Below are 26,257 nucleotides of genomic sequence, written 5' to 3'. Positions count from 1 at the left end.
ACTTATTTATTCTGCAGAAAATTTTTCATGGATAAGAAATTACAAAATGGCTAGACAACTTTAAGTGAAACTTTGGGGTCTGCTACTAATTATCAATAAGTATATTGATTCTTGGAGATTGCTCCCAGAGGTTTGAGTAAGTCTACATGCTCAACTTAGGTCTGGATGAACTTTAGTTTAGCAGTAAATGCCAGTGCCAGTTTTCAGTTCATTTTGTTCTCTGGATCTCTTTGCCTTTAGAATCTCAAACAAGTCACATTGGATGAATACTAACATAGTCATATCCAGTACACTGTGGTCCATGAGGAGACCCTTTCTCTTGATTTTAGGGAGGATTTTCCAAGTTGTGTAGAAAACCTCCCTCCAGGACCCTTTGGCTTTTAAATATTGGTGTGGGTTGGTAGCTTTAGGCAGAAAACTCGTTCATCCTGACTAGGGTTTTCTAGTGACATTCCATGGGTGCAGCTCCATTTCACAGTCTCAGTGATGTTCTGAGCTTTTTCAGAGACTGCTAGACTTGCCAGTCTGTTGAGGGCTACTTTTTTTCCTGTAAGCCCAAAGAACCTTCTATAAGGCTTCACTCAAGGCATCACTCTGCTGTGGTCTAACACCTCAATCAACACTCTTACAAAGGGTAGAAGAAGGCATGGAAATTGCATAACATTCTCCAGTCTTGGAATGCACCCTTCAGTCTTTGGCCAGGACCTATAGAAGGGCCTTTCTTCTGCAGGACTGCTTTAATGTAATTTGTAAGTTCCTGACCTGTCTAGGAAAATGTTCAAATGCTCTAATACAGTAACAGATGCCTGACTATACCTCTGGATCCCTCAAATATGGCCTATTCCATCTCTTTCTCCTGATTTTGTTCAAAATTCCAATACTAGTAGTAAAATTTGTCAGCCTACCTGATCCTGCTCTCAAAGGTCATACATATAGATGAAGGTAGGTAATTGTAGTCTTCTACATCCACAAACAGAATTTTGTGAGATCTTTTCAGAATGTCCAGAGATGGTCCATCTCTGGTTTTAAAGCAGCAGTGAATGCTACAGTCATTACCTATGGTAGAATCAAAGCAGGATCACAGATTTCCACTGCCATAATCTCTACTGGTGAATTGTTCTCTGAGTGCCATAGGAAGAGTAATTTATCTCAAGATTTCATCTTGTTTCCTTTATGACAAAAAATTTCTTATGTTTATATTTGGAATCTGGCCATTGTCATCGGCCATACTACCAGAAAGGAAATCTTTATTTTGACTTTTGTCTGGATAGGTTATCAAGCAGCCTGTTACCTTGTGGCCAATATACAGTTTCTGCTTAAAAACTTAACACATTCTAGCACTAATTGCTACTGAGGAGTGGTGGTCTGATGAATGACAAACTTATGACTTGTTCATAGGAAAAAGGAGACAAGTTGGAACACTAACTGTAAAATGGGTTTTCAAGACTTTTTAATCACCTTTAATTTCCATTTACTTTTTTTTTGTTTTTAAGGTTTTCCAATTCTGTGCCAGCTTATTCAGTCCAAAAGCATCAGGTGCACAGGATAATACACAGTAGGGATTTACCTGTGTTGCTGCCACAGTCTCTGAAAAGACTGCAACATTACCAACAGCTAAACACGTCCTCACCCAGAATGTAAACTTCCTTTCCTGTCCCCTTGCAAACACATGGTAGAGCATGCAGAAAACCACTCTTTTTAGTACATGCTATGCTTTATACTCCTTTGATATCATCACAAGATGATCATTCTCAAGGTTGCACTAAGTTGGACAATGAATTTGAAAAGCAGTTTTCAGTGGGAGAGCAGAGTAATTCCCTGCCAGAGTAGCAGCTTTTGCTAAGAAATCCTATCCCAGTGGTATTTAGAAGATAAAAGTTTTGTGTTTCAAAGTAGGCAAAGCACTGGAAAAACTCTATGATCTATAATGAACTCCAGCAAATTGACAAAAATGTTAGATTGCACTTTGCAACACTATACAGGAAGTCCCAAGACTAATTAGTTTCTCTTTTTTATACAATTGCATTTTCACAAATTGTTTTTGCTGTCACAGCTGGCCTTGGGACTATTTACATTTTTTTGCAAGCATTTGGACTATCATTCATGTTGAGAGATAGCTATATTCCTTGCACACAAATACCAAAGGAAATTATCACAATCTGAGAAGCTTCAGCTCCTGAGGCTTATTTTAATTATAATAGGTATAGCAAAACAATTCTTAGGATTGACTTCTTTTTTTCTTTGTAATTGTGGGATCAGCGATGGTCATATTCAGAATTTTTTAATTTTGACTTTTGAATCTTCCTCTTCCTGTCTACCTCTTTTAAAACCCCTTTTATATACTTCTAATGGTATTAATTAATAGTTTATATGGCAGTTTGTTAGTATTTTCAAAATATATTTTAATTCATCTGAAGTTGTCAGGCATCCTTTGCAGCATCATGGTGTGAAAAATTATTAAGTTCTCTGAATTATTTTCCTGCGGGAATATCTATCCTACAATGTAGAGTAAAGTAAAAAGAAAATCTATTTTCTGTCCTCTCATACCAAGAAAAACAAAGGATAGGAAATGTTGCCTTTCTAACTTACTAATTACCTTTCTGAAGGAAACCAGTTCTCTCTGAAGTTGATGGTTCATGACAGGTTCTCAGATCTAAGCAATGTCTGATCAGTGTAATTTCAATGAAAAAAGAATCTAGATCATTAATTTTCCCCCTCCATATATTCATCTTTTTCTATCAATGAGTATAATAGAATTTATATTAAGAATATATATATTTCTAATCTTACAAATCTGCATGATTTTCCTTCCTCCCCTTAAAAAAAAAAAATTCTTTCTCCTTCCCCTCTCACTTCTACCTTGTTTTTGTTTCTGTTGCTTTCATGACCTGCTCCATTTTCTATCATTTTATTTTTCCAGCCTCCTTAAAGACTGCATCACAGTCTTTCAGGCTAACCCCCAGGGTATGATGCTTTTCAAAAAGCACAACTACAGATGATGCTATTTTCCACAAGATTCACTTGGAGAAACTGGCAGCCCATGGCATGGCTGGGTGCACTCTTCACTAGGTAAAAAACTGGATGGGTGACCAGGCCTAGGGAATGGTGGTGAAAGGTTGCATCAAGTGGGTGGCCTGCCACAAGTGGAATTTCCCAGGGATCTGTGTTGTTTAATATCTTTATCAATGACCTGGGGGGATAGAGTGCACACTCAATGAGTTTCCAGAAAAAAACCAAGCTGGCTGGGAGTGTTAATCTGCTTGAGGTTAGGCAGGTTCTGCAGAGGGATCTGGCCAGGCAGGATCAATGGGCCAAGGCCAGCTGCATGAGGTTCACCAAGGTGAAGTGCCGGGTCCTGCACTTTGGAAACAACAGCTTCATGCAGCTCTGCAGGCTGGGGGAAGAGTGGCTGGAAAGTTGCCAGTGGAAAAGGACGTGGGGGTGCTGATACAGGTAACTGAACATGAGCCAGCATGTGCCCAGGTGGCCAAGAAGACCAATGGCATCCTGGCCTGGACCAGCAATAGTGTGGCCATCAGGACCTGGGCAGTGATCATCATCCTGTACTCAGCACTGGTGAGGCCACACCTCTAACCATGTGTGCAGTTTTGGATCTCTCAATGCAAGAAAGACATTGAGGTGCAGGAGCATGTCCAGAGAAGGGCAGCAGAGCTGGTAAGGAGTCTGGAGCACATGTCTTTTGAGGAGCAGCAGAGGGAGCTGGGGTTGTTCAGCCTGGAGAAAGAGAGGCTCAGGGGAGACCTCGTTGCTCTCTACAACTGCCAGAAAGGAGACTGCAGCTGGGCAGAGGTTGGCCTCTTCTCCCAGGCAACCACCAATAGGAAGTGGCCTCAAGCTGCACCACGTGAGGTTCAGGTTGGACATCAGGAAGAATTTTTTCATTGAAAGGGTTGTCAAGTCACCAGGCCTGAGGGTATTTAGAAGACGTGCAGATGTCTCAGTTGGGGACATGATTCACTGATGGCCAGTGCAGGGTCAATGTTTGGACTCTGTTCTTAGAGGTCTTTTTCAGTGTAAAAGAGTCTATTAAAACCAAAAAAAAGTACCTACTAAATTTGAAAATTAATTTAACTGTGCTTTATTTCATTTTTCAGTCTTAGAGAATAGGGAGCTTTGCTGAGAAAATTGAGAGAATAGAGTATTGTGTGTCTCTCAGTATCTCACAAACTGTGCAACGACTCTAATACTTGAAATCTCTTAGCAATTTAAGGCTTTGAAATTCAAATAACTACTCTCTTCTACAGAATCCCGAACTGCAAAATGTCCTGGTATCACACTGAGATGATCTGCTTTGCTAGGATGTTTAGCATCTAAACAGAGAAAATAACCTGTGCTGACCGATACAACCCAGTTAGACTTTGTTTAGCTACTGAAGCTTAACTTTCTACTGAGAGGCTTTGACGTCACAGTGAAAAGCGCAGAAGGTGAGAGGGTTACATTTCAGAGCTAGGAGAGATGCTTTAGCCAGGTAGAGGGCTTTACAAAGTTTTCATGAATATCTGAGACAATGTTTCAAAATGCTTTAAATGTACAGGCGACTGTCCTACAATATGTGGTGAAAAAAGTATTTCCTACACTTGAGATGAGGCCTTAGCACCATGTGATGCATGGTATCCCAGGCAGGTTTCACATCTGGTGTCAGCCTGGATTTGTTTCTTTTTCCTGGCACTTACTGCTTTCAGTAATGTGGCAATGCTGGCAGGTCCTAGACTTTAGGATGGACTCCTAATCAGCACAGGCACAGAAATTTGCTTTGAAAATTAAATGTTTGAACATGCTATTACCAAAATATATATGCAAGCAAGTAAGTTGATCTGGCATGTAGATCTCCTTGTTAATCAGGATTACTTTATTACTATGCCAGTCAACCCATTGGAGATTTACAAAAATCAAGATGTTAACTCCACCCTGCTGCAGGTGTGTTGAACAAGACACAAAGTAAAGGGAGAAATTCAGGTGTGGGAAGCACCGAACATCTCTTTCCTGGGAGCTACTCCACACAATTTCAGGTGTGAGAGACCATGATTGCTTAGGACACATACCTGGCTGTAGCTCTGGATGGCACCTCTGGCCTGACTGCTGCGAGACGGGAGCTGGGCGGATGCTGTTTCACCCAGGGCAAGGGTCTGGTTGCTGTGGTAGCTGGCTGAGTACTGGAAGGATCCTTCAGGTTTGGAATTGAGCTGGAGTGCACTCTGGGAGAGGAGGCTGGGCCCTGTGGGGACAGGATTTGAGAGCAGTCAGAAAGCCTCAGTGAAAGAGCGTACCTGTATTATCTGTCAAGTGAGTCTTGAAATTATCAGATGTATGTGGCTTCTGATTTTCAGATTTTGACCTTTTATTAATAAAAATACATGCATTACTTTGTTTCCTTACCACTCAGTCATCATGTTCAAGCAACAGACCACATTGCTTTCTTTGCAAGCAGTGTATGGTTTTCACTGGTGAAGAAATTCTATGCCTGAACAAATCCAACCATACTATTTGGTAGAGAAGTCCTGCTTTTCAACTCAGAATAGTTGATGAGGGCTTTTTCCCCCTAAGGATAAGCCTTGTTTATTTCTCTTAATTATATCCAGTTGTTCTGCCAGGGAAATGCTAACTTGTCCCTCCCTAAGCCCCCAGCACATTAGATCTATTGATTACTGCCACTGTCTTGTACACAGAGTGATGTAATACTTTGGTGCCTGTAGGGATGGATGGCAGCCTTTAAAATATTAATTGCTCTTCTCATCATGCAGGACACACCCTGATCTCAGTGAATCTTTGACGACTATTTTTTCAGCTATCTTATCTTCCCTACCACAGCACTGCACAGCAGGAGAGCCAAGTACAGACAGCGAGCCTAAACTGGGGCTGCCAGACTGAAGGGCATGTCAGGACCATGAACACTTTCCACAGTTATTTAGTAGTTCTGTGAAACTGAAACATGGTGTAATCTTCATTAGGTTCGCGTATGAGTGATTTAGCTTACCGCATGCGCATAGCAAATTTCACAGTTTTTCCACACAGGAATCAAGTGCACCTGCAGCAAATTTGCAGATGACACCAAGCTGAGTGGTGCAGTTGCCACACCTGAAGGATGGGATGGCATCCAGAGGGACCTGGACAAGCATGAGAAGTCCAGGGAGTCTATGGAGTCCAGTCCCACTCAAGCATGGGAATCTCATGAGGTTTAACAAGACCAAATGCAAGATGCTACTCCTGGGTCAGGGTAAACTGTGGTATCAACCCAGGCTGGGGGATGAATAGATCAGAGCAGCTGTGCCCAGAAGGAATTCTGGGTGCTGGAATGGCTGGACATGACCCAGCCATGTGCACTCACAGAACAGAGAGCCAAACATGTCCTGGGCTGCATCCAAAGCAGCGTGGGCAGCAGGACAAGGGAGGGGATTCTGCCCCCCTGCTCTGCTCTTCTGAGACCCCACCTGCAGTGTTGCATCAAGCTCTGGGGTCCCAGCACAAGAAGAACATCTGTTGGAGCAAGTCCAGAGGAGGGCCACTAAGTTAGATGGAACACTTCTCCTATGATGAAAGGCTAAGAGAATTGGGATTGTTCAGTCTGGAAAAGTAAAGGTTTTAGGGTGACCTAACAGTGGCTTTCCACCACCAGAAGGGAACCTACAAAAAAGATGGAGAAAAACTTTTTATAAGGGCATGTAGTGGCAGCTGTTAGGAAGAAATTCTTCCCTGTGGTGGTGAGGCAATGGCACAAGTTGTCCAAAGAAGACATGGATAACCCATCTCTGTAAGTGTTCAAGGCCAGGTGGGATGGAGCCCTGAGCAACCCCGTCTAGATGAAGATGTCCCAATCCACAGCTGGGGTGTTAGAATGATCTTTAGATGATCCTAAAGATTGTTTCTGACCCAAGCCATTCTGTCATTCTATGATTCTATGATACATAGAGAGCTACATTAAAGAATACACACTTAATCCTCTCTCTGTCTTCACTGATGTTAGTCTCTTTCAGTGTCTGGGCCCAGGAAGTGAAATACAAGAGGAGGAAAAAGGGTTATACTTTGGCCATTGCATAGGTTACCTTCAAGCCAACAGCTGTCATCTGTAGCATACTCAGTGGGTCCACAGGGATGACAGGTTCATCTTCTGGTTAGCACTAACAAGCTCACGAGAGCACAGAAGGTGACACAAGCCTTAAGAGATGTGAAATGATTACAGTGATTTTGCTCCTACAGAACATGTGGCAAGTTCAGTTTTAAACAGACTCACAATGGAAAAGTTCCAATGAATTTACCAGAAATAACTTCCAGTACATTCCTGATACAAAGGCAGTTTTTTTATGACCTTTAAATCTTTGCTATGAGGATGTAAAGCTGTTCCCAAAAGATTTCCACTTAGAAAACGTGCAAACAACCCCACCTCCAAATTACACAGAGAGTATTTTTTCCTCTAGCCTATTTCTCAGAAATGGCAGAACCATTATAACTGCTATTTTCCAAATCCAACCTGAACTGCTCATGTTATAAACAAATCGTAGTAGCCTATGTGAAGAGGAAGTGTTTGCATCTAAATGTAGACTGGGATTTTGACACTATTTTACATATCAACACAATTTATACTGCAAAATCAACTGCATTCATCAGAACATTATGACATAGGACAAATTTAGAATGTAAGTTCTGGTCCCTGTATTTTCCTAACAAGTACAGAAGGAGGTAGAGCTCTATGTATGCTGTGAGGCCAGTTAAAATGTATCACATCCATAGGAGAGCTGAATTTAATCCTCTATGGGTGCTTATAAATCCAGCCTTTGGTACTTTCCATTCCCTGGCTCTGCAAATAAGGTTTATTTAGCATTTTCCATTTAACTGGTTTTGTTGCAAAATTTCTTCTTTAATGAAAGAAATACTTTCACAGGTTTTTTTTTTATTTATTTTAAGAGCATAAAGAAAATACATGCTTAGTTCTAAAAAGATCTGTAGGTTTTATTTCAATCTTGTGGAATTTGAATTTTCACTGAGAATTTTTCTATGATCAAGTGATGAACTAGATCAAGTTCAGAAATTTCACAAAGGCATAACTTTCCGATGAGAAGAAAAAGTTGCAAGAAGAAAGCAATTTTTGTGCATGGAAGTGTTTGTACTCATTCTGAAAGTAATTATGCTGTGACATTTCTAAAGCTTAAATAATTATTAAACTATCACATGCTATGAATGTAATATGTTTAAATTTTCATTGCATCTGGCTTTCAAGTGCTACTTTCGTATTACTGTGGCTCACTAGGGGATTTACATTGCCAGCTAGAAACAGATACATGGGTTCCCTGCACCATTTAGTTTAAACACTTCCATGCACTTAAAGAAACTTATCCAACCCCTTGGAAAAAAAAAAGTAAAAAGTTTGGCACACATAGTTTGAAGTTCACTAAAATATTGGTTTTATTTAGCAGTTTTATTTTTTACCTTAACAAGCAGTAATGAACATACATACATGAACATTAAAACATACATATATTTTAATAATTACAAAGTAATTTCAGAGAGACAGATATTTTACATAAGCCTAAAATTTTAAATAAGCCCAAGCAAGTGTAGAATAAACAGCAAAGCCCTAAATCAAGCATCCAAACTAGAAGATACATTTGAGATCAATCAAAGTGACCATGAAGAAACATGAGTTCGTTTTTCAGGGACTACTAGCAGTCCCGCCTTGTCTGATAGGGAAAAGATGGATTGATTTTCTCATTAACATTGAGATTTCAATCTGAAGGTAAAACCAAACCTTCTAAAGAGCCTGCAGTTCACTCAGAAGAGAAGTTTGTGTCCTGTTCACTGATGGCTCTTGACAATAATCTATCATTTCTTCCAGGCTAGAATTTAAACTGTTCATCCAACTGTTTTTCATTTGCTTTCAGAAGAGTTAAGGTAGCTGGAAATTTTCTATTTTCAGCTATGCACTGGGAATCACTATTTAACTGCTAGCACAATTCAGTCTTAGCGGTTCCCTTAATGAGACATAATTACTGCAATTGTTCCATTTAAAACAAACACTTCAGGCTTCATAAGATTTAGCGTAGCAGATATTGATGATCTGTAGTATCGCTTTAAAATTTTATATTGTTTGGTTTCTGTTTGAGTGTATGGGGAAGATATATACCTGTTCTCCCTTACGCTTTCACCACCACATTAAAAAAAAATTCCTTGTGAAAGAATATTGATGTTGGATTATTCAGGGTTGATAGTACCAATTTTTCACTGATTCAATTTGTGCCACTCTCCTCCTTTATTAAAATAGTAGAGGTAAGAGTGAAAATTCAGGAAACTTAAGTCAGAGCCATCATACTGCAAGAGACACTTCTGTGGACTGACTTCAAATGATGGAGCAGGGTAGAGCAATCAACTCTCTAACTTGTCTCCAGTTTGGAGGACAGATACTGCAGACAATACCTTCCTCTTCCTCTTAACCTTGAGCAGAGCAGTGAGCAAGCCTCCCTATGTTGCTCACCTTGGCTTCTGTAACCCAGCTCAGACAGGAGCTGGAAGGAGAGGGAGAGGGTGGTGTCTTGCTTGGGACACAAAGTACACTTAAATGGGGGAAAGCTGCTGGAGCACAGAGAATACCAGGCAAGAAGAGAACAGATGTAGATGGAGGATATGCTTAAATCAGGGAGCCAACCCACAAAGAAACTTCAGAGGTGACTGAAAGCAGAGGACTTTTCCAGGAATCAGGGAAAGGAAACAGGAATTTCTTCTGTGGTTTGGAGGCCCAGGTGCTGGCTGGCATTGACAGGGTTAGAGGAAAATGACTCTTCCATTCAGGCAGTGACGAGAGGGGGCTTTCTGTGAAGCCCTTTTCCTTAGTTTATATTACCCACCCCTCTTACTGCTAGTTATGCTGGTTATTATATGGCTATTATTTTTTGTATTTCAAGACTTATTAGTTTAAGACTTACTAGCCCTTTTCCTTAGTTTATATTACCCACCCCTCTTACTGCCAGTTATGCTGGTTATTATATATGGCTATTATTTTTTGTATTTCAAGACTTACTAGTTTAAGAGATATGGTACCTGAGGGTACCTTGCAGACTTCAAGCCAAATGGGGAAGAGGAGCAGAAGCAGTGCTCTTTTACTAAAGAGAGCAGCACTGAAGCCCACACTTGCCATCTTCTTGCCACACAGCATTTGACAAAACAGTCTGACATTGCACTGACTAGCCTGGTTCTTGGCATTGAGAACACTGCATGTGGCCATCAGTGTAACCTGGTGAGCTCCAGGCTCCAGACAAACCACAGCAGAGGAGAGCTTCCTCAGCATCTGCCTGCTTCTGCCAAGAGGGAACTGGGGGAAGCAGGAGGCCAGGGTTGCAGGGTGAGCCCCATGGCACAACTGGGGCTGTGCTGTGCCCCCTGGCCTGGGAGGGACAGAGATCTGCACTGGCAGGTTTCCTTCAGGGGCCACTGCTTCTCCTTCTGAAAATGCAATGCACAATGCTGCAAAAAGGTGCGGTGTAGCTCTTTAAAACCAAACTAAGGAAGTGAGTGGTCTTAAATGATGAGACTATTATTAAATCAAGGACCTCACAGTAAGAGTTTATTACGGGAAGCAAAGTGATGCAAAGAATCCAGGCTACTATTATAATTCATTACTGGGTCAAAAGTGAGGAAAAAAATGAAATTATGAAAACATTTGTCTTTTTGATCTTCAAGAGCAATATTTTCTTTAAAAATAAAATATTTTGCCTGTCATTTCTGCTCTCTTCAGACCATGTCCTCTTCCTTCTTACGTCATTCAGGGTAAAAAAAAAAACCAAAAATCAAACCAAGGAAACAACATCACAAACTAAAAATTTAATTTTTAATTTATATTTTTAGTAAATTATTCTTGAATGGCAAGTGTTTACAAGCAAAAGTACTTTAAATGGCAGAACAGCAAAATACTAAGATACTTCCCAGTACCTGCTTATACTGTTCTAGCTAAAAAAAACAAATCAAACCAAAACCAACAAAGACAAAAGTGCATAACACACTGAATTTTGATTCAATGAAAAATCATTAATGCTGACTGAGGCTTCATTGAGAGATTACAAAAAATAGGCATCAGCACCATCAGTAGCTGAAAAGACAGGAATCTTGTTTGGGAGTCAGAGTTGGGAGTCATCAAATGTTTTCTTCCCTTCCACCTGAGGGTAAGAGCTTGTCTAGTGACCACACAAGTAGCAGAGCTCACCTGAATCATAGCCCATGGTGGTTATAAGCAGAAAGCCAGTAGGAACTTGGGCTCCAAGGAGCTTACCAATGTCAGAAAATAAGCGATTTTCTAAGTGCTGAGAGACTGCTTCAGTACACTGACACTGATTAGAGATGGGGGGCAATGAAGCTCATCCTATTAAATTTGTAATATTTGTAATACTACCAGATCACGAGTGAAGTTTTAAAAACAAACACATGATAGAATCATAGAATTGTTAAGGTTGAAAAAGACCTCCAGGATCGAGTCCAACCTTTGACTGAACACCACTTTGTCAATTAAACCACAGCACTAAGTGCCATTTCTAGACATTTCTTGAACACTTCCAGGGATTATGACTCCACCACCTCCCTGGGAAGCTCCTTCCAATGCTGAATCACCCCTTCAGTGAAAAAAAATTTTTCCAATGTCCAACCTGAACCTCACGTGGTGCAGCTTGAGGCCATTTCCTCTTGTCCTATTGGTGGTTGCCTGGGAGAAGAGGCCAACCTCTGCCCAGCTGCAGTCTCCTTTCTGGCATTTGTAGAGAGCAACGAGGTCTCCCCTGAGCCTCTCTTTCTCCAGGCTGAACAACCCCAGCTCCCTCTGCTGCTCCTCAAAAGACATGTGCTCCAGACTCCTTACCAGCTCTGCTGCCCTTCTCTGGACATGCTCCTGCACCTCAATGTCTTTCTTGCATTGAGAGATCCAAAACTGCACACATGGTTAGAGGTGTGGCCTCACCAGTGCTGAGTACAGGATGATGATCACTGCCCAGGTCCTGATGGCCACACTATTGCTGGTCCAGGCCAGGTTGCCATTGGACACCTGGACACACTCCTAGATCATGTTCAGCCAGCTGTCAACCAGGCCCTCTGTGTCCTTTTCCACTGGCAATTTTCCAGCCACTCTTCCCCCAGCCTGCAGAGCTGCATGAGGCTGTTGTGGCCAAAGTGCAGGACCCGGCACTTCACCTTGGTGAACCTCATGCAGCTGGCCTTGGCCCATTGATCCTGCCTGGCCAGATCCCTCTGTAGAGCCTTCCTACCCTCTAGCAAATTAACACTCCTACCCAACTTGTTGTCAACCATGAATTTGCTGAGGTTGCACTCCATCCCCTTGTCCAGATTGTTGATAAAAATATAAATTAGGACTGGCTCCAATCCTGGCCACAACTGACTGGCCACCAACTGGATGCAGCAACATTCACTACCCCTCTTTGGGTCTGGCCATCGTTCCAGTTTTTAACCCAGGGAAGAGTGCACCTGTCCAAGCCATAGGCTGCCAGTTTTTCCAGGAGAATGCTGCGGGAGACAGTATCAAAAGTTTTACTGAAGTCCAGGTAGATTAAATCCTCAGTCTTTCCCTCATCATCAAGGTCGGTCACCTGGTCATAGAAGGAGATCAGGGTGATGAACAGGACTTGCCTTTCCTAAACCTGTGGCAGCTGCGCTTGATCCCCCGATTGTCCAGTGTGTGCCATGTAATCACACTCAGGATAATCTATTCCATCATCTTCCCCAGCACCAAGGTTGGGCTGATAGTCCTGTAGTTCCTCCTTCCAACACTTCTTGTAGACAGGCATCACATCTGCCAACCTCCTGTTTGGGACCTCCCTGGTCAACCATCATGATAACTGATGATAAATGATGGAGAGTGACTTGGTGAGCTCTTCTGCCAGCTCCCTCAGCACCCTCTGGTGAATCCCATCCTGCCCCATATAGACTTGTGAGTGCCTAAGTGGCACAATAGGTCACTCAAAACTTCCTCCTGCATTGCAGGAGGTCTATTCTGCTCCCCATGCCTTTCTACAAGCTCAGGGGTCTGGTTGTCCTGAGGATAACTGGTCTTTCTGATAAAGACTCAGGCAAAGAAGACATTAAATACCTCAGCCTTTTCCTCATTCTTGATGGCAATGTTCCCCCTCCTGCCCAAATCCAATAATTGATGGAGATTTTCCTTGGCCCTCCTTTTTTTTGTTAATGTATTTATAAAAACACATTTTATTATCTTTCACAGCAGTTAACAGATTGAGTTCCAGCTGAGTTTTTGCCTTTCTCATTTTCTCTCTGCATGACCAAATGACATCTTTGTAGTTTTCCTGAGTTGCCTACCCCTTCTTCCAAAGGTCATAAACTCTCCTTTTCCCCCCAAGTTACAACAAAAGCTCCCTCTTCAGCCAGACTGGTCTTCTTCCTCATTAGCTCATCTTTTGGCATATAGGGATGTCTTACTCCTGCACCATTAAGACTTCCTTCTTAAAGAGTGTCCAGCCTTGCAGGACCCCTTTTTTTCTTAAAGACAGTTTCCCAAGGGAAAGTCTGATAAGACTGAAGTGCAATCAGTATTTGTGATACATATTTAAACTCCAGGAGAGTAAGTTAAGGTTGCAGGAGTGTGGATTAACTCTATTACATACTCAGAGATCTTTATAGTTTTTCTGCCTCACATTTTAGCACCATTCCTGTGTCACAAAGCTATATAGGTCAGATGAATGAGGGTTTCTTGTAAAGGAGGAACTCCCAAAAAGAAACAACAGAAATAGCTCTCTTGGGGATATCACTGACAATCTATCCCTAGTGTCTGCCTGTCCAACATCTGAAAAGTTGCTCCCGTTTCCTAATCCTTAGACCACAGTATCTTAGGGAATACTTCAAAAATTTTAGCTCCACAGTATCTAACAGTTCAAGATAATAGTATAGCAGTAGTATGGTCAATCTCCAAAACAAACAAACAAAACAAATAAAAAGGCTGATTTATGAAACAACATTCATGTATTACACTACAGAGCAGAATTTAATGTGGAACAAATATTCAATTATACATTATCCGGTAGTTGTTCCATTATAAAATAAATATCAGATAATGACAAGTTACATACAGCGCTATATTATTGCAAAATAATGGTGTGATTAATTCAGTATTCTAAATCTATGCAATAATTTCCTCTGAATTGGCTAAAATAATTACAGTACAAACAACAGAAACATCTACATAGTCACCCTCCATGAGGTAATTGCATGTTTGTTACCTGAGTTTTTCGTATGAAGTTACAAACAAAAATAGTAGGCAAATGAAAGGAGAAGGGTTTTTTCTTCTTGAGATTTAAAGTCAGTTGCCTTCCCATTTGCTTCTCCAAGTAAGTAGTAAAGTGTAGCACTACTATTGTGCTATACATCTCCATTTGGTCAGTCATCTATTACGATGCCAGTTCTAATTGACAAAGGAAATAGACCAAAACGTGCTCGAATGACCATTTAATTAGCTCCCATACCAATTATAAACAACACTTCACTCACCTTCGATCAACTGACAAAAGTAGTAATGATAAATTATAGAGTAAGTGTAAATAAAGCGTTTTTAATTAGTGTAATTAATCACTTCACACATTCTTCAACCTGCTTTGTTCATTTGGATAACAGTTTGAAAGAAAAACACTGGCAAAACTCCTTTAATGTCCTTTAAACATTCATTTACAGAGTTAATAGGTTGAGGTGCCTCACATCCCATCAAGAGGAGCCACCTCCTAACTGTTAGTATATGCCTAATTAAGGATCTCAAATACCAAAAAGTCATCACTTACTTGTTTCTTCTGCCTCCCAGGTCATTTAGTTTGAGTGTAAAATATCGATTCCTACCCTACAACCTACTTTTTTGTTAGTTCATTAAAGTGTCTATACTCCGAGTAAGCAGTTGCCAACCCCTCCTAAACCTGAGTTCTATTTGTTGCCCAGTTTTGCAAAGGAATGGATAATTTAAAAAGAACAGCATAACAAGAGAGAGCTTCTGATGGTAACCTGCTGGTGTCCTTCCACAGTATTTGACATTAGAGAAGAAGTGATGATAGCTGATGACAAAGTGGACAGACCTATTGCTGGTGATACTAAATCCTTTGGCATCTCACACATACATCCTGTTTTCTAAGTCCTGCTCCTAGAATTAAACTGCTCCGTCTGGAATGGGGAGTAAACTTTCCTTCCAAATCAGAAGGGTAAGGAACACTTATTTGTCTGTTTTAACCACCCCCCCCCCCCCGCCACATTGCACTATGTGCTATTTTTGAGGTCATCTTTGAAGATACATTCTTTGAAGAAACTCTCTCTTGCCAAGATGATTTAGGATGGTTTTGGAAAGCGGAGGAATTGAGTGAGCAGAAGGGAGGCCCTGCAAGTACCACAGAGGGTGGCAAAAAGCAGCGACAATGCCACATAGGTACAGACCTTCTCCATTTTCTAGTCAAGGAGAGTTGTGAGAAATGCAGAGGCACGGGGCAATAAGGAAAGTTCTTGGGAACTAGATGACAGAACTTTGTGGCAATCATAAAAAGAAGACATTTTCTCAATTAGAAAAGGGAGAGATTAAACCAAGGCAAAACTTAAGATCAGTAGTTGAAAACACAACTTGTCAGCTGCAACTTGTCAAACATATTCTTTAGGAAAAGAAGGGTTTTCAAGGCACCTGCTAGTCTGACCTCAAATAGAAGATAACAAGCAGCTCTCCTATAACAACAGTAATAAGCATGACACCCATTCTCCCTCCAAATCTTAGACTAGAACTAGAATAGGTCTAGGAAAATATTTCAACATCTACCTTCTAGGAGATATTAAATATTAAATATATCAGTAGCTTTATATTACAAGAAAAAAAGCCAAGGCTGCAATATAGCAAAGAAATTAAATACCCTAAAAATTAAGAAAGTTGAAGGGCAAAAAAAGGCAGGGGGAGGGCAAGAGCAGGGACACCATCTGCATACTTAAAATGAAGAAATAAATGGTAATACTTTAAATGCTTAATCACAAGCAGCTCCCTTGTTATGAACCAAACACATCTCTTTAGATGAGAGACAACAAATCTTAAATGGGTACACTGAAAACAAACTTGTTTTACAAAAAGGAAAGTAATTTATATGCAATGCCATGCTCTACTGGCATTAAGAGGGCTATGTTCTACCTACAAATACAGAAAAGGTCTTTAGTACTGCTATAGAACATATTCTTAGGTACTGGAAAATAGGATTTTGTGGAATGAGTTCACAAGTGTGGAATAAGTTCATTTTCATCAAAGAATTCTATAAATTATATATATATGGAGAAATGATGCCAAGAACTAGCTGATACCATTATATAAGTGAACAACAAAATGTTATCCCTTATAACTCTCCTCCTGACCTAATTACTATTGGAAAGAAAGATGAAAAACATTTTATTTCAACAGTAAGTGAACTGGAAATAGAAGCTAGTTTCATTAGATGCTGATTATCTTTTGCTTTATACACAAGGTAACACTTCTGCCAATACTGTAAGAAGAAAACAGAGGCATCTTCTAGGATTTGAAATAGTAAATCTCTACTCCAAGGGATAGCAAAGCACCATAAATGTCCACAAGAAGTAGCAGAAAAGTATAAGACTTGAAGGGCATAGAAAAAAAAAGTTTGCATTCCATCATAAGAGTAAATATTTCTTTTGTGATTCCTGGAAGATTTTTTTTTTTTAAAACCTCATGGAATAACATAGCAAAGCTTAAGTAATCCTGACATGATAGGGTAACTTCAGATAGTGTGTATTTTGCTTTTTATACCATATCATGCATAGCATTACTCCAGATGTTTTTATGAAATGTAAAACCAGCCAGATCTTCTTTCATAAGCAATACTGGGTAATGTTTGACAGCAGGAAAAATCTGGAGTTCCATTACTAATGAGAGAAATTCTTGAAGATGCTGCAGACCAGGACTGAAATACATGCACTGAGCAAGAATAGGTCTATACATATTTAAGCTCAGAATACAGAAACTGGCCTTGTCTTTGTTTTTCTTCTGTTTGTTTGTTTTGGTTTTTTAACAAAAAATCTATCCTCAGCTGAGTTTAAAACCAAGGATAACCCTACTTATGCGAGTTTTTAATTGACTCTAAGATTAAACAAATTTTTTTTTGGTAGAAGATTAATCATATTTTATGAAATTATTTGCTAATCCCTGCAGATATCGAAATCACATAGTCTCTGAACAAGATAATTTATCATTGGCCATTAGGACAATGAGCTTTATTGGAGCAACATATAAACAATACAAGAACAAGATGGGCAGCAAGGATGATAACTAAATTACATTTCTGCATTAAAGAAGACCTAAAGAGGCAAAATAATATCCTCAAGCCTTTCTCATCCTGCTTCTGTGAAACTTTGCAACACTAGGAGTGGCAGAACACTTCACTGTAACAGAAGCTTGCTCTCTATTAAAATATCACTGTGGAACCACAGGAGAACAGTACCTGAGTGGGGCTCCTTAATGGGATTAGATACATTTGTGAATGTGACCAGAAGGAGAAATTCATGTACAGGAGGAGGCACTGCACGCTGCAACACAGACAGGAAACCCTAACTCAGAAGGAACTGCCATGTTTCCATTTGAGAAACACTGGGTTTTGGTATTAAAAAGTGTAATTTTTAAATTTGTGTTTTCATTATCAGTCTCCCATTTTTAAAGGAATAACTACATTTAAAATTGTGTGTAGGCTTTGTTTACAGGAAAATAAGAGCCAACCATATTTTGCATTACTAAATCCTAATTTTTTGAAGTATTTTCTACCTGTGAAAACTAGCTGCGATCATCAAGTGTTTCTAGTCACCCTCTGTGCCTAGCGCAGCCTAAAATTGCTATCAATAGTACTAAACTAATGTGTTCCCTTTTTATTACTTGGAAATAAAATGAGATGTTTATAGACATCACACAAACATGATGCACATGGAAGCTGAATGCATTATCTGAAAACAAAATGAACAGAGAAATCTCCTCTGATAGACCTAAATTAGACTGCTGAAAAAAAAAGTGCCCAACAGCTTTTGATTATAAAAGCCTATAAAACCCTTCACAGATATATGGATCTAATACAAAAGATATCAGCAGATCTATTACACTATTATGTTGTTCTATGAACTTAACTACTAGCACAAAACAGGTTTCCTCTTGTTGTGCAAAGCAGAACTCCATTTTTTTTCCAGACTTTTGACAGGCTTAAATCCTGACTCTTTTCTGTCCACAAAAGAAAATGACTATTTGGTCTCTGAGGTGAGGCAGTTCAGAATGTGTTTAGCTCTGCCTCAAAAGTCAATTAAAAAGTAAGTCAAAAAGGTCAAAATTTTATTACAATCTTTTACATCTGCCAAAACCTCCTCTGCCATAAACCAGAAAGTATACCCTTCTGCTTTCTTTCTCTTGTCCACACAAATGTGCACCACTCTGCTCTCACACTGTCCTGAGAAAATGCATTTCTCCATCTATAAGGCCAGAATGGAAAAAATGGAAGCAGCTCTCTAATCTACATTACCACAGATGTCACAAAAATCCTACTTGGTTGAGAGCTGTGTAAACTGTATGTAGCACAACAGAAATCAAACCCAAATCCATACCTGCCAAAATTTTATCTTCCACATACATCATTTTATATAGAGTAACAAGCCAACTACCTCTTTTTCCAGGGCTGCATCTCCACAATGCTTATGCTCACAAGCTGGCATCAGCAGAACCCAGAATTATGTGGCTCTTGGCACTGGTGATTGTGCCGAGTGTGCAGGCACTGGCATTGCCACTGAGGCAGGAGCAGGGTGAGTGGTTTATCAGTGTGTTGTGGGGATGTGGGTGCATTTGTTTCCTGGCCTGTACTACAGGCACAATATTTACTGATGTTCTTTTGCGCTGTAGGTTCAGATGCCAAAAGCCTTTCTTTGTTCTGCTCCTACAGATGCTACTATAAGTCACTGTCATTTCCTAACGAGTTTCAGTAGTTTCCTGCAGTGGATGAAGAAACACCTGGCTGCTTCTAGAGGATTTGTGTTTGACACAGACTAAGCATTACAAACTGATCATTACCTCCTATCCATCTTTGATGTTGCTACTAATTGTTCCTGCTGTCCTGGTCTTGACTCTCATCTTTCCATTTCCCCCCTCCACGTATGTTTTACCTGATGTTACTGCTCTTTTTTTTTTTTTTTTTCCCCACTATTTTGTCCTACAGTACTAAAGCTAGATTGTGAGGGGTTGTTTTCCTTAGGCATGGATTTTGAGTCAGTTGCACAGCATTAAATGACACTAGATACCAAAATCAGATTCATCATAGGACAAGTTCAGAGATATTAAGTAATATTTGTATGGATTTATATATAAACACGTTTCATCTTGCAGATATAAGTAAACTCCATGAAAATCCATGTTACAGGTCAGCACATTGAAACAAAAATTCAGCCTGTAGGCTGCTGTGCAGAAATTGAGGGAAATTAGAAATTCATTAGTTGCAATGTTCTCATGGTGTTACCTCTGGACTACCAACATGACACAACAATGCACATTCTGGATTTGCTTCTAATTAATGGCAAAACATGTCAAAAGTCAGGATAGCGAGGTCACTTATATGCAGAAAATATGTGTGGGTTTTGGGAGGTTTTGATGGATTTTTTTTTTTCTTTTTTTTTGTCTTTGAGGATGAATGATCATCTGTTTTGGGGACAAGCACTGAGGCTTTATTGCATGCCATGTGAAAAAATAAAAGATAAAGGAAGAAGATAAAATAAAAGATGGGAATTGAAACAAGAAAGGAGAAAAAAGACAAGGATGTGGTAAGACAGAAATGGGTGGTTTAGGGAAAGATGGTGCACTAAGAAAAGGCAAGAGAGCATAGGAAGGGAGAAGGCTGGATGTTAAGATGGTGTGAGTGTCTCGAGCTGGAGAACTTCCTGAGGAGAAGAAATTGCAAGAGGCAGCCTACAGAAGTTTAAGTTCAACAATAAGGGCATGTACTGGGCGATCAGTTTTGAACAGCACTTTTGTCAGTGGCTTCTAGTGCTTTCCCCCTAGAAGCCTATAAACTCATCCAGGCATCTACCAATTTACAGAAGGGCTGCAGAAGAATTGAGATGATTGAAGCCCTGCACAGGAGGGTGCCCAGAGCAACTTCTGTGCCACCTCTGAGGAAACCAGGGAAAGCATAAACTGCTTCCCTGAACACTGATGGTTCATTCAGCCTTCACCAGGTTTCCTGCTTGCAACAACCACACATGAACTTGAAGACAGGCAGCAAACCAAGGAGTAACAAGATCAGCTGGACCTGAGTCCATCCTGAAGTAGATACCAAAGTCTGTCAGGAATCCTGGTGGTGAAAGCCCATACTGTCACTCTGCTCCTAAGTTTGGTCTCCTCCTGCCTGCATAAGGGAAGGAGCCAAAAAGAAAAACTTCACTCATGCTCTCAAAGTAAGAACACTGACATGAATTTACCAGGATGTGATATGTCAGCAACAAAGATGTGCCTGTTATACCATCCTGATACCCAGAAGGGCAGAGGTGATGGAGTACTGCATGACAGTGTTTGAGCTTTATCTCTTCTTCTGGTGCTATTCTCAATGCCTTTGAGCTCTGCCTGTGACAGAGAATGAAAACAATAGAGTCCAAGCTTAAGGTGCTTAGTGCTGATGGAGCATTTCCTGAGGCAGCACTGACTGTAAACACTGAAGCTGAGATGTAAGAGCTGGCTCTCAGCAGCACTAGAGCCAGCTTCATTTCATCAAATTCTAATGTCTTAGTGGGGTGTAGCAATGAATCTACAGAAGCATTTCATGGTCAGCTATTTTGTAAAGACATTCATCTCCTGCTGAGGATTGCCCCTGGAAAGCAGGTCTCTGTTATCAGCCAGTGGCTATTACAATGTTTAATGCCTTAGTTATTTCATGCTTACACTTAGGGTGACTAGGGCCAGAAAGGGGAGATGGGTAAAGGAAACATCCTATCCCCATTTCTAAGAAATCTACATATTTAACAACTACTTCAAAAGGCTGAATTTGACTCGCAGTTGAGACAATTCCTTTCCAACTTTCTTGGTGAGAACATACAATGAACAACTGTGAAATCACCCTTTGAAAAATGGTGTCCCCTTTTCAAAGATTTACTCCATTACAAACTGGGCAAAGATGACTTTAAAATCCCAAAGTTTTGAAACGAAGATTGGCCAAAAGCCTGTTTTAGAAAAGATTAATGGAGTAAAGAGAGGCACCCAAAATGTCAAACCGTAAATATTTACCCTAAATTTATTATGATACTGACAAAAGATTCCACAATAAATCAAAATTTCCACAGACTTCATAATCTGAGAGATTTATCTGGAGCTATGAACTGTTGAGTCAGATACTGCTCGGTTTGCATTAATGTAGCAGACAGAAAGATACCCTGTGTTAGGCACTTATGCCACTTCTACTCTAAAGACTCTGATCCTGAAATGGAGGAGGGGTATGCACACTTCCTAGGGGTTTTCCAGTTTGGAAACATACTCAAAGAGCACATGATTTTATTAGTGTATGTGTTTACCAGGAGATCCCAAAAGAACACCTCCTTTGTGTGCATGAAGAATGACTAAGCTGGATAGCCCTGGCTCTCAGAGCAGATAATGAAATGGAAATAACTTCATCTGTCAAAAAACTGTGATGTCCACTGTTGCTAAATTTCATCTCATTGAGCATGTCCAGCCATCTGACAGGTGGCAATTTCACAAAGCAAGAACTATGGGATGGAAAACACATAAACAGACATCCTTTTACACATTCATGGTGTAAATAGTGCCTATTTGTTTCAATGCATTTTCAGTATCTATGATAAAGTTAGCTGATAAAAGTTGAAAATCATACAGGTTGAACAAAGAGTCCTTTTTTCAATCTGAGACATCTGCTTTCCCACTGAGTAAGGAAGATCTCTCTCATCACAAAAAATTGCTGAAACAAAAGTGAATTAAGAAAATAAAGTAAGAGTTTAGCCTACCTTTCTAGCCTCATAATTAGACTAGGGTTTTAAGTGAAATCCACATCTGTCTAATGCAACATCTGTATATAATTTCATGTGGTAAAATATTCTTGTAACATAATTCTTTCTTCAGAGGGAAAAAAACCCAGCATCTAAATGCTACTGCTACCTATTTGTGGTATATTTGGGGCAAATAGTTTTGAATTACTAAAAGAGTTGATATATTCTGGGTTGAGAGCAGAGTGGTAAACCATTATTTTTCTTCCCCAGAAGAACTTGAACACTCTTAACTGCCTACATTTCTGTCAATATGTAGCATCTGTGAAGTGCATTATGAAATGACCTTAGCCAAGAAGATGATATTATTAAATCTGCATTGTATTTATTCCCTTATCAGTGCTCTGAATTCTGCAATTAATCCTGAGCACCAGGACAACAGGGTCACAGACATAAATAAAAATATGTATCCAGAAAATGTGGGAAAAAAATTAATCTGGAGTACTGGCAGTGTTGTGTGGGAAAAACTGCAATCCTAATAGAAACTTCTTCTAAAAAATTAAAAACTGAAATTAAAAATGAGCATTTAAAAATTATCAAGACAATTGGGAGAACTATCCAGAAAGTTTTCTGATCCATGTCAACGAGAGCTCTGTTCCTACAGTCTGTGCTGTTGATTTAGAGAGCAAACAAGGAAGGTTGCCAAATGAAGTGATGAAGCAAGTGAAAAATAATGAAATTATTCTGTTTCAGTTAGAAACATAAACACTGAAAGTTTCATAAATCTGCCCTGTCTTAAATCCTTTGAAGACCAGTCCTATGGTCATTTTGTAGAGGCTGAAACAAAGGAAAAAGCGTGGAATATTTAAGAATAGGTAACTTAAAATTAGAGACTTCTGTATTAGCAGACATTTGAGCCTGTGGTTTAAGTTAGGAAGAAAGTGCCAATGGATTTGCTCAGTAATCTTAGAAGTCTTCTAACCCTCCTTTTGCTAATGCCATGACAGAAGGAAAAACCACGGCCTGTCTCCACCGCTGTCGACTGCAAGGATGCAGTGTATTCTGTAAAGTCTCAGTGAGCTTCAGCTAATTATCTCAGAAATTGTTTTGATGACAGTATCATGTCAATCCCCTAATGTGGCATGCTAATGACCCACAGGAATAGAGGGACAGAGAAACTAATAGAAGGGAAAGAAATATAGAACCAACTTTTCCTCTTGTTCCACTTTTACCTTACACTACCCATCTGTAAACTAGAAATTTACAAACATCATCAGGAAAAGGTAGTTGGTCTTTACAACTGCTTAGAGAACTCCAGTTTCTCTGTCACAGAGGATGGACATCTAGGGGCCTTAGGCAGTTCATCAGGACCTTTTCCACTCATCTGCAGGCCAGACTGCAACCTTATTAAACCTTAATGACAAATGTCCTTAGCAATCAATCTTCTTAACTCAGACAGCTGTATATCTGTGTTTACTCTCCTTCCTTCCATGCAGCTTTCCACCTTTTCAATAGTTCTTACATATAATGTGAGTGGAAAAAAAGGAAAATAAACAAAACAAAAAAAAAGGAGGTGCATTGACGAGGCAGTAAAAGGAATGGATCTGAAGTAGTTGTATGATTTTGATACAGTGATGCAGTGATGGGAAGGAGAGGAAATAATGTCTTGCTTCTTTTATTCCGCATTTTTCCAAGATTTCTAGTCACAAATATTAATTTTTCGTCTCCACAGTGCATACTCAGCCCTCACAAAATTTATTTTCACCTCACTAGATTAAACCATTCTGCCATGAAAATACCTTTCCTGAGCTACGTTCACATTCACTGTTCAGTACTGCTGTGTCTCCTGAAACATCCCTAATGAGATAACTCCGTCCTGAACTAAATTTCGCTCCTCTGCATATTTCCTCACCCAGTGATTTCAGGTCCTGCACTTACTGTGCATTCCCATCCCTCTTCCATGACTCGTTTCTAGCATCTTATATGTGATTACATTGGCTTTCACACATCTGGTCTTTCCCCTGACCCTATTTAAGGTGACAGTTACTTATCTTCATTTATGCAAAAGCAGTACTTTTGAGTTCCCGTCAGAAAAAGGTAATGGCAGAAGGAAGAAATGTTTTCAGAGAGGAGCAGCCAGGCAGGCTGGGTGTTACAGCAACATAGAGCAGGAAGGAGGATGATTGAGTGCCCTCAGGATGACCCCTGGACCCTCTGTAGCTGATGTCTACTGACACTAGCAGGAGCCTGTATGTGCCCTCCCTCGGGGACAGAGGGGATGTGTGGAGGACCACTGTTGTTCTGCTGATGATCCCCAGGAACACTCAGGACAGGCTGAACGCCCATCTGAGGCCACAAAACTATGACATGTTTGATGTAAACTGGAACGACATAGTCTTGACAGATCTAGAGCTACATAGAGATAATGAGAAATCACTGCAGTATGGGAAACTGGACCATGGAGATGCAGGCTCAGGGCTCCAGTCAGATGCAGTTTCTTGCATAATTCTGGAAGTTTCCTGACTTTTTGTCTGTCAGTTGTAGCTGGAAGCACATGGTTTGAGGAAGATAACTAAAACTGAGTTGGGACAGAAGAAAGAGGTGGGTGACAGTGCAGGAGCTCCCCTTGGCTGCATATAACCTTGTCCCAGGGTCAGCTCCACCACAGGAAGCTTGTATGAGAGCTTGCAGCAGTTATGAATCTGCTTGTCTGATAATAATTACTTTAAAACTAGTGATCACTTTGCTTTCATTTCACCAAAGAAAGAAGTTTTATATACTTAAGGTTTTTTACATTTACTGATTCACACTCAGTGAAGATAATTAGTGAGCATCTCTATTAACAATACAGAGCCCCTCCTGTGTAAGCCCCTTTCATGTGACTTGTCCCATTAGCCTTTTTTTCCTGGCTTTTATTTGCTACTAAAGGCCTAGCACATGTGAAGTGATGTTTGGGATTTAGAGTATTGTAACAGCTCACTGCTATGTAACGACTTTTTAAAACTAAGTCTGAGAAAATCAGAGTGCGTGAAACCAAACTGCAAAGATTCTGAGTAGTGACACATTAATCCTCTACAAAGGCAGGGCTACTGATAGATGAAGTCATTAGACTAGATGCACACAATCCAGAAAAGGAAGCTGTGGTCACATCACTGGGCAGGCTTTCATATGATGATTTAAAAAAATCTGCTTCAAATGCATGGCAGGCAGGAAATGCTTTCCTCAGAGTCAGTCTTGTTACTTAAAATACAGTTTTGCAGTCAAACTGCAGAGAAGTGAACGTAAGTAAAGTTGTCAAATTGGGAGCTCAAAACTTAGAAAATGCCAGACCAAGGTTCCTTTTCTGAGTCATCCCTCTTCCCCTCCTTCCTTGCCTTATGGCCAGTGCACACAAATGCAAAATGGTTCAATGTTTTTTACTGCATCACATCAGGTCTCCATTGAAGAATAAAAAAAATAGCAGCCTGGTGGATAATTCTACAGCACTGAATGTTTACTTCAGATACATCACAAATGGTGATTTTTGGAATACCTCTAAAGTGAGACATTTATATACAACTCATTTCCTATTTCTAAATTGAAAGGATTAAGAACTGAAGTGTCTAGGAAATGCAAATACTATGGTTGAGACATTACAGAGTGGACTTTAAACTTCCTTTTTGTATCATGCTTCAAATATTTGAGACTGTGCTCTCACAGTGTTCTGTTACAATGGTTAGTTCTCAGCACACCTAACTAGGAACACTTAAAACCATGTATCAGCAGAAAATACTTTAAATTATTTCACAACTCTAACAGGAAAGCTTTAGGACACAAAGGAGGGACAGACTAAAATTTTAAGTAAATATGAGACTTATGTTTTCATTGTGTATGTGTGTTCTACTCGTTGCTTACAGACGTCAGAAGCATTCTCCCCTCTAGTGTGCTGTTGCAATTTGAGCCTCAGTTTGGGGTAAATGAGGCATGGACAGAAAATGTACAAAGTAGGGCATGATAATAACTGTTTTCTAATGCATTCATAAGAAATTCAAATTATGCTGTACAGACAATCTTGACTTTTGTACTTCTGATGTTTAAAACACATTAACATTTTACCTGCTTGATGTGTTTGTAACATTTTACTTGAAATTCAAAAAAGATCCCCAAACCAGAAAAAAAAAACAAAAAAACAACAGTATATGACATCTTAATTGTATTTATGAGTGATTAGCACAGCTGCAACTGTTAGCTTTGGTATATAGATCTGATTCTTAATTAAATCCATAAATGGCAAATA

At 39.9% G+C, this 26,257-nt stretch overlaps 1 protein-coding gene across 11 annotated transcripts in view; it reads right to left on the bottom strand.

Moving 5' to 3' along the window:
* CTNND2 (catenin delta 2) overlaps positions 1-26,257 on the bottom strand; it is a 631,469-nt gene that overhangs the window by 271,105 nt on the left and 334,107 nt on the right. For all 11 annotated transcript variants that reach the window (XR_008434168.1, XM_053959428.1, XM_053959656.1 and 8 more), the window contains one exon: positions 5,064-5,236. Coding sequence is in view for 10 of the 11 variants with exons in the window: in XM_053959428.1 (XP_053815403.1) it covers positions 5,064-5,236 (173 nt within the window). In the remaining variant the exon portion in view is untranslated. The remainder of the gene's footprint in view (positions 1-5,063; positions 5,237-26,257) is intronic.

Source organism: Vidua chalybeata, chromosome 1 (genome assembly GCF_026979565.1).
Source record: "Vidua chalybeata isolate OUT-0048 chromosome 1, bVidCha1 merged haplotype, whole genome shotgun sequence".
NCBI lineage: Eukaryota > Metazoa > Chordata > Aves > Passeriformes > Viduidae > Vidua > Vidua chalybeata.
This window is presented reverse-complemented; position numbering and strand designations above follow the sequence as displayed.